The sequence below is a fragment of the Oncorhynchus mykiss genome, chromosome 19 (genome assembly GCF_013265735.2).
Source record: "Oncorhynchus mykiss isolate Arlee chromosome 19, USDA_OmykA_1.1, whole genome shotgun sequence".
Classification (NCBI taxonomy): domain Eukaryota; kingdom Metazoa; phylum Chordata; class Actinopteri; order Salmoniformes; family Salmonidae; genus Oncorhynchus; species Oncorhynchus mykiss.
In genome coordinates, this window is record NC_048583.1 from 28,743,916 (window position 1) to 28,756,716 (window position 12,801).

A 12,801-nucleotide genomic window follows, 5' to 3' on the forward strand; every position below is an offset into this window, starting at 1 on the left:
CCTGATGCACGTTTTGGCAAGTAAAGGCTGGCTGATTTAAATGAGTGAAGTCTGCAGCCGTCTCATCATTAGGATAATGTGGGTCATTTACAGGTATGCCAGTCAGTTAACACTCCATCTACTGATCACATTATTTCCAGTGTTTCACTTAAGCAGTTAGCTTCTCACCGAATCACCTGCTAATAGTCATAATTTGTCACCTCCAGTACAGGGCAAGCCAAGAGTACAAGACTAGTATAGAATGGTGTTTTATTTCAAACTGGAAGCAAACAAAGAGGAAGCTAAAATAGTTAATTTATTGTTTTGTAATTAGTCAGTCAGTAAACAGTTAAAGCGACAGAACAAAAGTGCAGACTGAACCCTGGTTTTATGGACACAAACAATCAATTGTTTTTCCTGTACAGTGCTATATTTGTACATTTGTCCATTTGTATATTTGTCCAGGCACTCTACATTAAGCTGTTTGACCACAGTAGATGTCCTGCAACACTTTATATAACCTCGTTTATGGTTCAAAATCATTTTGCACTGTGAAATATGTAGCGTTATGTCCAATATAAAAACACACTGCATTTCAGCTGATAGGCCACTATTTAAGGTCTGCAAAATGAGCACTGACGCTTCTCTGGGCGAAAACTCTGTGGATTTGGAAACTAGAAGTTGTCCTGAGTAGAATGGGCCCATCTTTTACCGTGACACAATGGACTGGGAATTATGTATGTATGTCTAATATGGAACAAAGATTGTGTTTAAGCTGATTGGCCACTCTTTAACTAGAAGCGCTCCTGAGTTCAGTGGACCCCGCCCCTTTAATTGCAACACAACAGAAAGAAAATGTTGTACAGTGAAATAAATGATAGGGTATGCACCAAAAAACATTGTTGACCTTTAGGAAAAAAGACATATCTTCTAGAATAATTTTTATTATTCTTTGTATGATAACTAGTGAACAGTATATCGATAATATATTGATAATTGTGCAAATTTTCCATTACTTAAATGAAGCATGAGACAGAGGAACGTGTAGCATTGGGGAAAGTAGTGGTACGTGTTGATTGTATGGGGTGCCAATGGGGCCTCGGAGAGGCAGGTTGAGGTTTCCAGGGTTAGAGTAGTGTAGAAGTTGTCATATGCTGAGGCAGTGAAGAAAGTAGAGGAAGATGGGTCAAGGGGGAGGGATCCTGAGAGGAGTGGTGTGAGTGGTAGATCTGTACCAGTACATGGCATTTATAGTAATGGTTATCAACTGTACTGTAAGTAGCAGAAAATAGAGGTTGTGGTGGCAGCTGCAGAGAGGTATAGTGGTGTATGGTCATTTTTGTTTTGTTTTTGTGAGTGTATTAGATGGTAGAGTATTTTTAGTCAAACATTTTTGTTGTTGTTGATATTTTAAATGTAAAAATGATATAAGTATAAGGTAGTTATACTTATAAGTTAAGGGAGTTATACTCCAGTCTAGTAGGTGGCGGTGATGCAACATTTATTGGATGCCAACCGCCATTAAACCTAATCGAAGAAGAAAGACTTCAATAAAAACAACGTTTACTTCTGCCATTTTGACGAGAGAATATGTTGCTTGTGCAGAGAGTGGTGCTTAACTCCCGACCTGGTATGTGTAGACTTCTCAGCTGTGTGATACACTGTATAATTCTCATATAGCGGTCAATTGTACCCTAGCGCGTGTATGAATGAAAATAGTTGTTAACTTTTTTTGAAACGACTGGTCAATGATTAGCATCGCATTAATGGCGTTACGGCATTCACACCCAAGTCGGAACTAAACTCAAATGTACAACTTGCCATCTGGTTGTAGTTATGCACGTGCCGCTTTCAAGCAGGTTAGTATGTCGAAATTGTCCTAGTTCCAACTAGTACGTGAATGCAGCATAACTTCGTCAAAAGTTCCTGACTGCAACTCTTGTATGGGTAGGATTGCAAATAAACGCGTACAAAAAAAACCGGTTTCCAAACGGACATCTTTGGTTGGGTCCCTTGTCCATTTTATTAGCTGTAAAGATAGAAACACTGCAATATTTACATACAGTTAGCTGTAATTAGCATAGGTGGTCGTCCAAACGCAAGCAGATGGCGCTATTGAGTCAAATTAATTATAGTGGGCAGAAAAAGCAAGGTGGGCGGAGCCATATTTCCGTTAGGGAACACCTACTCAAATTCCTGTGTGCAATATCGCAATTCTCCCTTGCGTTCCTGAACGCAATTTTTTTAGAATGATAGCTTTGGAAACAGCACTTTGGAGATCAAATGTTTAATCAATGAGAGAATATGCAGAATGTTGACCAAATTCCTTCTACTGTCGGCCACTGGGGTTCCTCATCACCATATGTGGTAGTGAGAGGAAACACCAACCGGATGCTTCACATTTATAAATCCGGTCAAATATCTTGCTAATTGTTCTTGCTCATTGCGATTTCAGACAGAACAATGTCATTATAGTCATCTGCATGCCTTTTGGCTACGTAAGCGCGAAATTCCAATGCGACGTGAGCACGGTAAACACTATCAAAGATTATTTAATGGCGTTCGAGGGAATGGCTGCGGTTTTACACGCCTCCTGACTAATTGTGCTCTAGCCTAATGGTTAAAGCGTTGGGCCAGTAACCGAAAAATTGCTGGATCGAATGTAAAACTGCCCCTGAACAAGTCAGTTGTAATTTAGAATTTGTTCTTTGTTTTTAACCGACTTGCCTAGTTACTAATATATATCTCTATCTCGACCCTGGGTTTATAGACCCTGCGCACAGCCGACAGCGCGCCGGACCTCGGGTTCGAGACCAGCTCCCTGCTGTTTCATTACAATATTAACTGCATTGTTGGGATTTTTTTTTCTTAAAGCATGTTAAAATCTACACTTGTATTCAGCGCATGTGACAACCTCAGTTTAATGGTGTAGGGGCTTTACTACTATAGCCCATAAATACATTCATATAAGGTAACAAGACTTATTTTTTTGGCTAAGGAAAAATTGTGTGGGACTTTATACCCTTTAGGTTATACCCTTTAGGTATAAACTAGGCAAGTAGGTTAAGAACATTCTTATATACAATTTCGGCCTACTGGGGAACAGTGGGTTAAAGGCTTTGTTCAGGGGTAGAAGGACAGATTTTTACTTTGCTGGATCAAATCCCTTAGTTGCCAATCTTTTGGTTGCTGGCCCAATGCTCTAACCACCTGCCACCCCAAATAAGAGAGGTCAGGAAATATTTGTTTTTAACATTTAACCCCTTTTTTTTTTTGGTTGCATAAAACTACCTCCATACTTCCTTTTGTTTTGTATGGTTACCTTCAGATGAGTCCTGTGACACTTGTGGGGGTCGTAGAGAAACTGAGAACATCATCGTGTTCGTGACTCTTTCCAGAGTGAACCTTAACCTAATTATCATAACCTGCTGCATAAATGATCCTAACTTCAAGTCAGTTATGACCAGGGGTTGCAACCTAAATTATTTTCCAATTGCTCCGTCCGGAGCAGAACCCTCAGAATGGCTCTTCTATGTTTGTGTTTTACAGGGACTGATGGAGAGCCAGTCCCTGGTCATTTCCGTGTGGAAGAGGCGATTGTAGGACCTTTTCTGAAAGAAGGACAAGTCCTTGTCCGGACCCTCTTCCTGTCTGTTGACCCTTACATGGTGATGCATGGCTAGAAAGAAAATATGAAATTTGTCTGCACTTTGCTGACTATCAAATGTGCATGAAATAAACAAAATGGGACCATTAGTAACCTACGATAAGTTTCCTATTTTATATAGGCTATATAAAGATATGGTTAACACCTGCATGAAATGCAATTATAGGCATACAAACAGCCATTTTACTTTCACAAGTGCCCAGTTAAGTTATGGTAAGGTACCCTAAACAAATACACTGTTCATAATGACATTCCATATTCGTCTTGTAGCGATGTCGCATGAACGAAGACACAGGCGCTGAGTACCTGGCTCCATGGGGGCTGTCTGAGTGTGTGGACGGTGGAGGCGTCGGGGTGGTTGAGTTAAGCCGCTGCGATGGCCTCTCTGTGGATGACATGGTCACCTCGTTCAACTGGCACTGGCAGACACAATGTTTGATGGATGAAAAGCTCTTACAGAAGGTAGGTTTAGTTTATCATCCATCCACTAGTTTATCTATCCTACATTATAAACTGGGTAGTTCGAGCCCTGAATGCTGACTTGCTGACAGCTGTGGTATATCACCATATATCACAGGTATGATTTTTTTGTGTGTTTTTTGTTTTTGTTACTGCTCTAACCAGATTATAATGGCAATAAGGCACCTCGGGAGTTTGTGGTGAATAGGGCCAATATACCACAGCTAAGGGCTATTCTTAAGACAAAACGGAGTGCCTAGATGTCTTAAGAATAGCCCTTAGCTGTGGTATATTGGCCATATACAGTTGACGTCGGAAGTTTACATACAGTTAGGTTGGAGTCATTAACTTGTTTTTCAACTACTCCACAAATTTCTTGTTAACAAACTATAGTTTTGGCAAGTCAGTTAGGATATCTACTTTGTGCATGACACAATACATTTTTCCAACAATTGTTTACAGACCGATTATTTCACTTATAATTCACTGTCACAATTCCAGTGAGTCAGAAGTTTATATGCACTAAGTTGACTACCTTCAAACAGCTTGGAAAATTCCAGAAAATGTCATGGCTTTAGAAGTTTCTTATAGGCTAATTGACATCATTTGAGTCAATTGGAGGTGTGGCTGTATTTCAAGGCCGACCTTCAAACTCAGTGCCTCTGTGCTTGACATAATGGGAGAATCAAAATAAATCAGCCAAGACCTCCGAAAACAAATGGTAGCCCTCCACAAGTCTGGTTCATCCTTGGGCGCAATTTCCAAATGCCTGAAGGTACCACGTTCATCTGTACAAACAAGAGTATGCAAGTAAACCCCATGGTACCACGCAGCTGTCATACTGCTCAGGAAGGAGATGCTTTCTGTCTCCTAGAGATGAACGTACTTTGGTGCGTAAAGTGCAAATCAATCCCAGAACAACAGCAAAGGACCTTGTGACGATGCTGGAAGAAACGGGTACAAATATCTATCCACAGTAAAACGAGTCCTATATCGACATAACCCGAGAGGCCGCTCAGCAAGGAAGAAGCCACATGGGGACTAGGATTGAACTTTTTGGAGAAATGTCCTCTGGTCTGATGAAACAAAAATAGAACCATAAAGACCATTGTTATGCTTGGAGGTAAAAGGGGATGCTTGCAAGCCGAAGAACACCATCCCAACCGTGAAGCACGGTGGTGGCAGCATCATGTTGTGGGGGTGCTTTGCTGCAGGAGGGACTGGTGCACTTCACAAAATAGATTGAGTTATGAGGATGGAAAATTGTGGATATTGAAGCAACATCTCAAGACATCAGTCAGGAAGTTAAAGATTGGTCGCAAATGGGTCTTCCAAATGGACAATGACCCCAAGCATACTTCCAAAGTTGTGGCAAAATGGCTTAAGGACAACAATGTCAAGGTATTGGAGTGGCCATCACAAAGCCCTGACCTCAATTCCATAAATTTGTGGGAAGAACTGTTAACGCGTGTGCGCGCAAAGAGGCCTACAAACCTGACTCTGTTACACCAGCTTTGTCAGGAGTGGGCCAAAATTCACCCAACTTATTGTGGGAAACTTGTATAAGGCTACCTGACACGTTTGGGATAGGGGGAAGCATTTTCACGTTCGGATGAAAAGCGTGCCCAGAGTAAACGTCCTGCTACTCGGGCCCAGAAGCTACATGTTATTTGTAGTATTGGATAGAACACTCTGAAGTTTCTAAAACTGTTTGAATGATGTCTGTGTATAACAGAACTCGTATGGCAGGTGAGAACCTGAAATCCAACTAGGAAGTGGGAAATCTGAGGTTTGTAGTTTTTCAACTCATTGCCTATCAAATATAGTGTCTATGGGGTCATATTGCACTGCCTAAGGCTTCCACTAGTTGTCAGTCTTTAGAACCTTGTTTGAGGCTACTACTGAAGTGGGGGCGAATGAGCTGATCACACGCGCACCCATGAGCGACCTGCGTTCTATTTGCATTTCTAAAGAGAAAGGAATTCTCCAGTTGGAACATTATTGAAGATATATGTTAACATCCTAAGGATTGATTCTATACATCGTTTGACATGTTTCTACGAAATAACGTTTTGAACTTTTGCCTGGACTTGCCCGCGCATTGTGAGTTTGGATTTGTTTACTAAACACGCTAACAAAAGGAGGTATTTGGACATAAATGATGGACATTATCGAACAAATCAAACATTTATTGTGGCACTGGGATTCCTGGGAGTGCATTCTGATAAATATTCACTTACCTTTGGTCATAATTATTTTTCTGACTTACTGACTCCACAACATGGCAGGTATCTGCATGGCTTGTTTGTGTCTGAGCGCCGTACTCAGATTATTGCATGGTTTGCTTTTTCTGTAAAGCTTTTTTGAAATCTGACAGCGGTTGCATTAAGTATATCTATAATTCTGTACATAATAGTTCTCTTTTATCAAAGTTTGAGTTTCTGTAAATTCATGTGGCTCTCGGCTGTTTGAGGCACAACATTACAGACTGTAAAGTGCCAATGTAAACTGAGGTTTTTGGATATAAATATGAACTTTATTGAAGTCCTATGAGTGCCATCTGATGATCATCAAAGGTTAGTGATGAATTTTTATTTCTTTGCTTTTTGTGACTCCTCTCTTTGGCTGGAAAATGGCTGTTTTTTGTGACTAGGCTCTGACCTAAAATAATCATATGGTGTGCTTTCGCTGTAAAGCCTTTTTGAAATCTGACACGATGGTAGATTAACAAGAAGTGAAGCTTTTAATTTGGTGTATTGCACTTGTGAATGTATGACAGTTAAATGTTTCTGAATTTCGCGCTCTCTGCCTTTTCAGCGGATGTTGTCGAGGGTTTCCGCCTTAACAAGTTAAACAATTTAATGGCAATGCTACCAAGTACTCAGTATGTAAACTTCTGATCCACTGGGAATGTGATGAAAGAATTAAAAGCTGAATTAAATAATCTCTATTCTGACATTACAATGAAGTGGTGCGCCTAACTGACTTAAGACAGGGTTTTTGCTTCAGTATATCGGTCTAGTGCCCTTTTCATACTACTGAGATGAGCAGATCCACCATAGTTTCTGAAATCGTGCCTATATAGGAAGGAGCCTGTACAGTATAGCTATGTTCTTGGACTGTTTTGTTTTTCTAAAATTATCTAAGTTTTCTACAGGTTGAGCCACAGCTGGTTGATGGACACATATCCTACTTCCTGGGTGCAGTTGGCATGCCTGGTCTCACTGCACTATTGGGTGTTAGAGAGAAGGGTCATGTGACCGACGGAGCCAATCAGACCATGGTGGTCAGTGGAGCTGCAGGGGCTTGTGGGTCCGTAGCTGGGCAGGTAAACACAAGCATGTTACAGTAACCTGATCTCGTTAAACATGGTAGGGTCTCTTTGAATAGTGGTTGTCATTTGTCTATCCTCACATTCTCTATACTTGCCCCCAAAACACTTGCGTTCCAAGGTCCCTCTGACATTTTCCATCAATGCGTTTTACAAGGGTGAGGTGATGGGACGCAAGAGATGACTTTGACTAGCAGGGTTTCTGTGTTCCTCCTGCTCTCCAGATTGGTCGTGTGGATGGCTGTACCAGGGTGGTGGGGATCTGTGGGTCTGATGAGAAGTGCAGAGTCCTTGTGGAGGATCTGGGGTTCTCTGCAGCAGTCAACTACCGTCAGGGGGATGTAGCCACAGCACTGAAAGAAAGTTGTCCTAATGGAGTGGATGTCTACTTTGACAATGTGGGAGGGCCCATAAGCGATGCTGTAATAGCACAGGTAAGCAGGCTTTACTGTCTTTAGGCGTCTTGACGCAGACAGGATATTGAGATTGGGACTGTGGTTCTATCTGCATTTGTCAGAATTGCATTATTGACCTAGCCTTGTTTTCAATGTTCTCTACCTATATAGTACTCAATTTGTGTCCTCAGACGGCAATCATTTGAAGTGGCTACACTAGTTGTCAGAATAACAACGGGTGTGTGCAGTAGTGTAGGATGATTGGTGCTCCTGCTTCCCATCACTCAGAAGTTATGTAGCAAGATTGCGACGACAGTGCCTGCCGTGGACGTTTTTCCAGTTGCATTGCAGTTTCAAAATCAGTGTAAGAACACTTTAAAGCCTCAAGATAAGATTATCCTAGTCCTTTTGGGCTAGCCACAGCACTCAACTAGCTAGGCAATGTTAGCTGTCTCGCTTTCTAGGACATTCACTCATTTGCTTGTAAACAATATGCTAGTTGGCTACCACGTTCTTCTCAATAGAGTATCTAGCAAGCAACAAGATGCCAAAAAACAGTCAACCACAGGGCAAATCAGATTTGACAATTCACATGGCCAGGAATCTGTTTCGTTTGACTTCAAATCACCAAAAGTGAAATCTCCTATCCAATGTGACCTTTTTTGTCTGTTCAGACTGCAGGAAAGAACACATTTCAGTAGGATATGCAAAAAAAATGAATTTCAGTCACAAACTAGGTCCAGGAGAGACTGGTGTAAGGAGACGGCTCGATTGAAATCTTTAAGAGATGGCTCCCCCACTACTTCCGACGGTATTGTGGGACACTTACACCATCTAAGTGGTACAGTGTAAAGACAATGGCTCACACCACATGTTCCTGCAAGAATTACCTTAAAGACCTTAATTCCCAACCCTCCTCACACCTGACTCAATTAGTGGGGGGGGGGGGGGGGGGGGGGCGCTGCAGTATGGAGCAGTTTTGCTCTGTCCACCCTGATAGTGACTGACACGCATTCCTCTTCCCTTCATTCATCTCCAGATGAACAATGATGGTCACGTGATCCTTTGTGGACAGATCTCCCAGTACAACAAGGACGTGCCCTACCCACCACCTCTCTGTGATGAGACTCGGGAGGCACTGAAAAGTAAAAACATAACCAGGTACTCTATGGTCTGTCTCTCAGGTAACTGAAGGACCATTTGGCGTTGCAGTAGTACTTTACATGATTATGGTATACTTAATATAGTCATTTGTGAAGTGTATTACTAAATATTTGATTAATCTGTAAGCGGTTCTAACACATTTGAGATGCCTGAGCTGCTAGGTGGCCCAGTCTGCATCTGTGTTAGAAAGCTCTACTCTATCCCACCAGGGAGCGGTTCACGGTGCTGAACTACATGGAGAAACACGAAGCCGGCATAATCCAGCTCAGTCAGTGGGTCAGAGAGGGGCAGATCAAGGCAAGGCAAAGTCTGTCTGAGTCCATCTTGATGTTTTGTATACTTGGAAGTTCTGAAGTTTAAAACGTAGTAGACCTCTCTCACGAGGGTTCTTCACTTTTCTACCAACATGGTGCTACATTTAAGGTCGTTACTTGGGGGGGGGGGGGGGGGGGGGGGGGGGCTTTCAACACCAAACTGATCAAATACCAAAGTCAGTGGCCACTATCTGATATTTTCAGGTTTTTCTGATTGACTGATCAACTGAGTCACCTAATCAGAATAGTTGACTAGTCAGATTTTTCTTTTTGATTGAAGCCTTGATAGCTTTCAAATCTGAGTGTGGAAGTCTCAGTCCGCCCTCTTTACAAATCAGAATGTTGCATACACTTCATTTGAACTACCTTTTTTTTTTTTTTTGCCTGTTGATTTCGCCCTTAGGTGGGTGGAAATTTGAGACAAATTATCCAAAGGTAAGTGTTATTAAAACGACTTTCAGAACGCTTGTCTTTATATTCTGTCGTTTTTGTACTTTCACAACAGATTAAACATTTTGCAACGGAATCCGATCAATGAATACACCCCAGGTGAGGCGCAATACGACTCAAGCGCTTCCGGCTGATTGACAGGAAATGTGCTTCGGTCAGCAATGTTCGGTTACATTCAGCTATTTACATAGTGTGCTTTACATGTGACGGCATCGAGATGCAAGCCGACAGAACCATATACCTACAGGCGCTCTTAAGTTGGGTAAATTTATTCTTTCCTGTGGATATTTTTTCTCAAATTATGACCCACAAGGACCAACTGCACAGACAACTGGTAAAATATTAGTTTTTTGAGCACATGGTGAACAGTGGCGCCATGTTGCCAGAAGTAGTTACTCAACCTTCCCCCTCAGCTTGACCCCCATATCTGAGTGTCTTTTTTGCACTATATGATTTGTCCCTCCATTCTCCCTTCAGGTGTTGGAGACGGTAGTAAATGGCATTGAGAATATGGGAGGTAAGTGTCGCTGGTAATGGTGTAGTTGCACTTAAATGACCATCTTAAAATCATTTTACCACAAACCTGAGAATTGAGCTTTACTTTATTTTGCAGTGGCCTTTTGCTCCATGATGAAAGGAGGAAACATTGGTAAACAGATCATTAAAATATCAGATTGATTCAAATCCCTGGTGGCACCATCAGAAGCTACTGGAATCACAAGCTTTTTTTTTTTTTTTTACACTACTTCCTGCCTTTGATTTCTATACTGACAATAACTGGATGGACTGAATAAAATTATTTGTAGTTACAACACTGTACTGAATGTCTCTTTTCTTATAACCTTTAATGTACTTAACCGATCTGTGACAGTCTAATTATCAACATGCTAAATTGCAAAGAATTCAATGAAGTCTTAGATCTCATTCCATTTGACTAAACAATTTATTTCACAGCACTATAAACCATTAATAAAATCAATGATCAATTTGAAAATGGTATCTGATTTTACACTTGCCACAATCTATTTTATGAGCGTAACATTACAGCAAACATCAAAGTAGTGGTTATGCTCTGCCCAGATGCCAGTTTAATTCTGCTCTCATGCAAAGTCCTTATGGACTTGTTATGTTTGGCCTGACGAGGAGTTGGCAAAATCAGACTGGCACCCAGGCTACCTACCTAGCTTGGGGCAACTGCTGGTGAAACTGAGTCAGCCAACCCTTCACATTCTGGTGTTAAAGCTGACCATGAATAAAAAGTACAGCTCTGGACAATCGTTATGTAACCTCTGATCTCCACTTCATAATCAGCATTGGGCAACTTGTGCGATGCTCTAATGAACCCTGATACATGGGACCAATACGAACTTTGATACATTCTATAAAGGAGAACCACAACTCCTTGACTGAAGATCCCATCCCAGGGGAAAAGAGGACAATGGGATGTGGCCATAGTGGTAAAGAGACTGTTCAACCCTTGGGTGTGGACGCCATGTCACATTGCTTGTGGGCGGCGCTATCAGTAAAGTTTAGTCATTATTCAACTTAAATTCCAATTTTCTTAATTCAATGTAGAACTTGAACCCCAACCTGAGTCCAGAGTAGTGCTTGACCTCAACATTTCTACTGCTTGAGCTCCATGTTCCTCTTAATGAATATTAGCTCAAAAATATTGTGACGCTCCTGCACCTACAGTGCCTTGCGAAAGTATTCGGCCCCCTTGAACTTTGCGACCTTTTGCCACATTTCAGGCTTCAAACATAAAGATATAAAACTTTTTTTGTGAAGAATCAACAACAAGTGGGACACAATCATGAAGTGGAACGACATTTATTGGATATTTCAAACTAACAAATCAAAAACTGAAAAATTGGGCGTGCAAAATTATTCAGCCCCCTTAAGTTAATACTTTGTAGCGCCACCTTTTGCTGCGATTACAGCTGTAAGTCGCTTGGGGGTATGTCTCTATCAGTTTTGCACATCGAGAGACTAAAATGTTTTCCCATTCCTCCTTGCAAAACAGCTCGAGCTCAGTGAGGTTGGATGGAGAGCATTTGTGAACAGCAGTTTTCAGTTCTTTCCACAGATTCTCGATTGGATTCAGGTCTGGACTTTGACTTGGCCATTCTAACACCTGGATATGTTTATTTTTGAACCATTCCATTGTAGATTTTGCTTTATGTTTTGGATCATTGTCTTGTTGGAAGACAAATCTCCGTCCCAGTCTCAGGTCTTTTGCAGACTCCATCAGGTTTTCTTCCAGAATGGTCCTGTATTTGGCTCCATCCATCTTCCCATCAATTTTAACCATCTTCCCTGTCTCTGCTGAAGAAAAGCAGGCCCAAACCATGATGCTGCCACCACCATGTTTGACAGTGGGGATGGTGTGTTCAGCTGTGTTGCTTTTACGCCAAACATAACGTTTTGCATTGTTGCCAAAAAGTTCAATTTTGGTTTCATCTGACCAGAGCACCTTCCACATGTTTGGTGTGTCTCCCAGGTGGCTTGTGGCAAACTTTAAACAACACTTTATGGATATCTTTAAGAAATAGCTTTCTTCTTGCCACTCTTCCATAAAGGCCAGATTTGTGCAATATACGACTGATTGTTGTCCTATGGACAGAGTCTCCCACCTCAGCTGTAGATCTCTGCAGTTCATCCAGAGTGATCATGGGCCTCTTGGCTGCATCTCTGATCAGTCTTCTCCTTGTATGAGCTGAAAGTTTAGAGGGACGGCCAGGTCTTGGTAGATTTGCAGTGGTCTGATACTCCTTCCATTTCAATATTATCGCTTGCACAGTGCTCCTTGGGATGTTTAAAGCTTGGGAAATCTTTTTGTATCCAAATCCGGCTTTAAACTTCTTCACAACAGTATCTCGGACCTGCCTGGTGTGTTCCTTGTTCTTCATGATGCTCTCTGCGCTTTTAACGGACCTCTGAGACTATCACAGTGCAGGTGCATTTATACGGAGACTTGATTACACACAGGTGGATTGTATTTATCATCAGTCATTTAGGTCAACATTGGATCATTCAGAGATC

The 12,801-nt window shown here is 41.6% G+C and overlaps 1 protein-coding gene across 7 annotated transcripts; it reads left to right on the top strand.

Annotated features, from left to right (window-relative positions):
• Positions 1 to 1,476: 1,476 nt before the first annotated feature.
• Positions 1,477 to 10,578, top strand: ptgr2 (prostaglandin reductase 2). Of its 7 annotated transcripts, XM_021573128.2 has the most exons (10): positions 1,478 to 1,609; positions 3,529 to 3,647; positions 3,917 to 4,108; positions 7,263 to 7,433; positions 7,634 to 7,870; positions 8,871 to 8,992; positions 9,205 to 9,292; positions 9,713 to 9,744; positions 10,237 to 10,276; positions 10,373 to 10,578. In XM_021573128.2, the coding sequence occupies exons 1-9, from the start codon at positions 1,570 to 1,572 to the stop codon at positions 10,250 to 10,252; spliced, it is 1,017 nt and encodes a 338-aa protein (XP_021428803.2). In that variant the 5' UTR covers positions 1,478 to 1,569; the 3' UTR covers positions 10,253 to 10,276; positions 10,373 to 10,578.
• Positions 10,579 to 12,801: the final 2,223 nt, after the last annotated feature.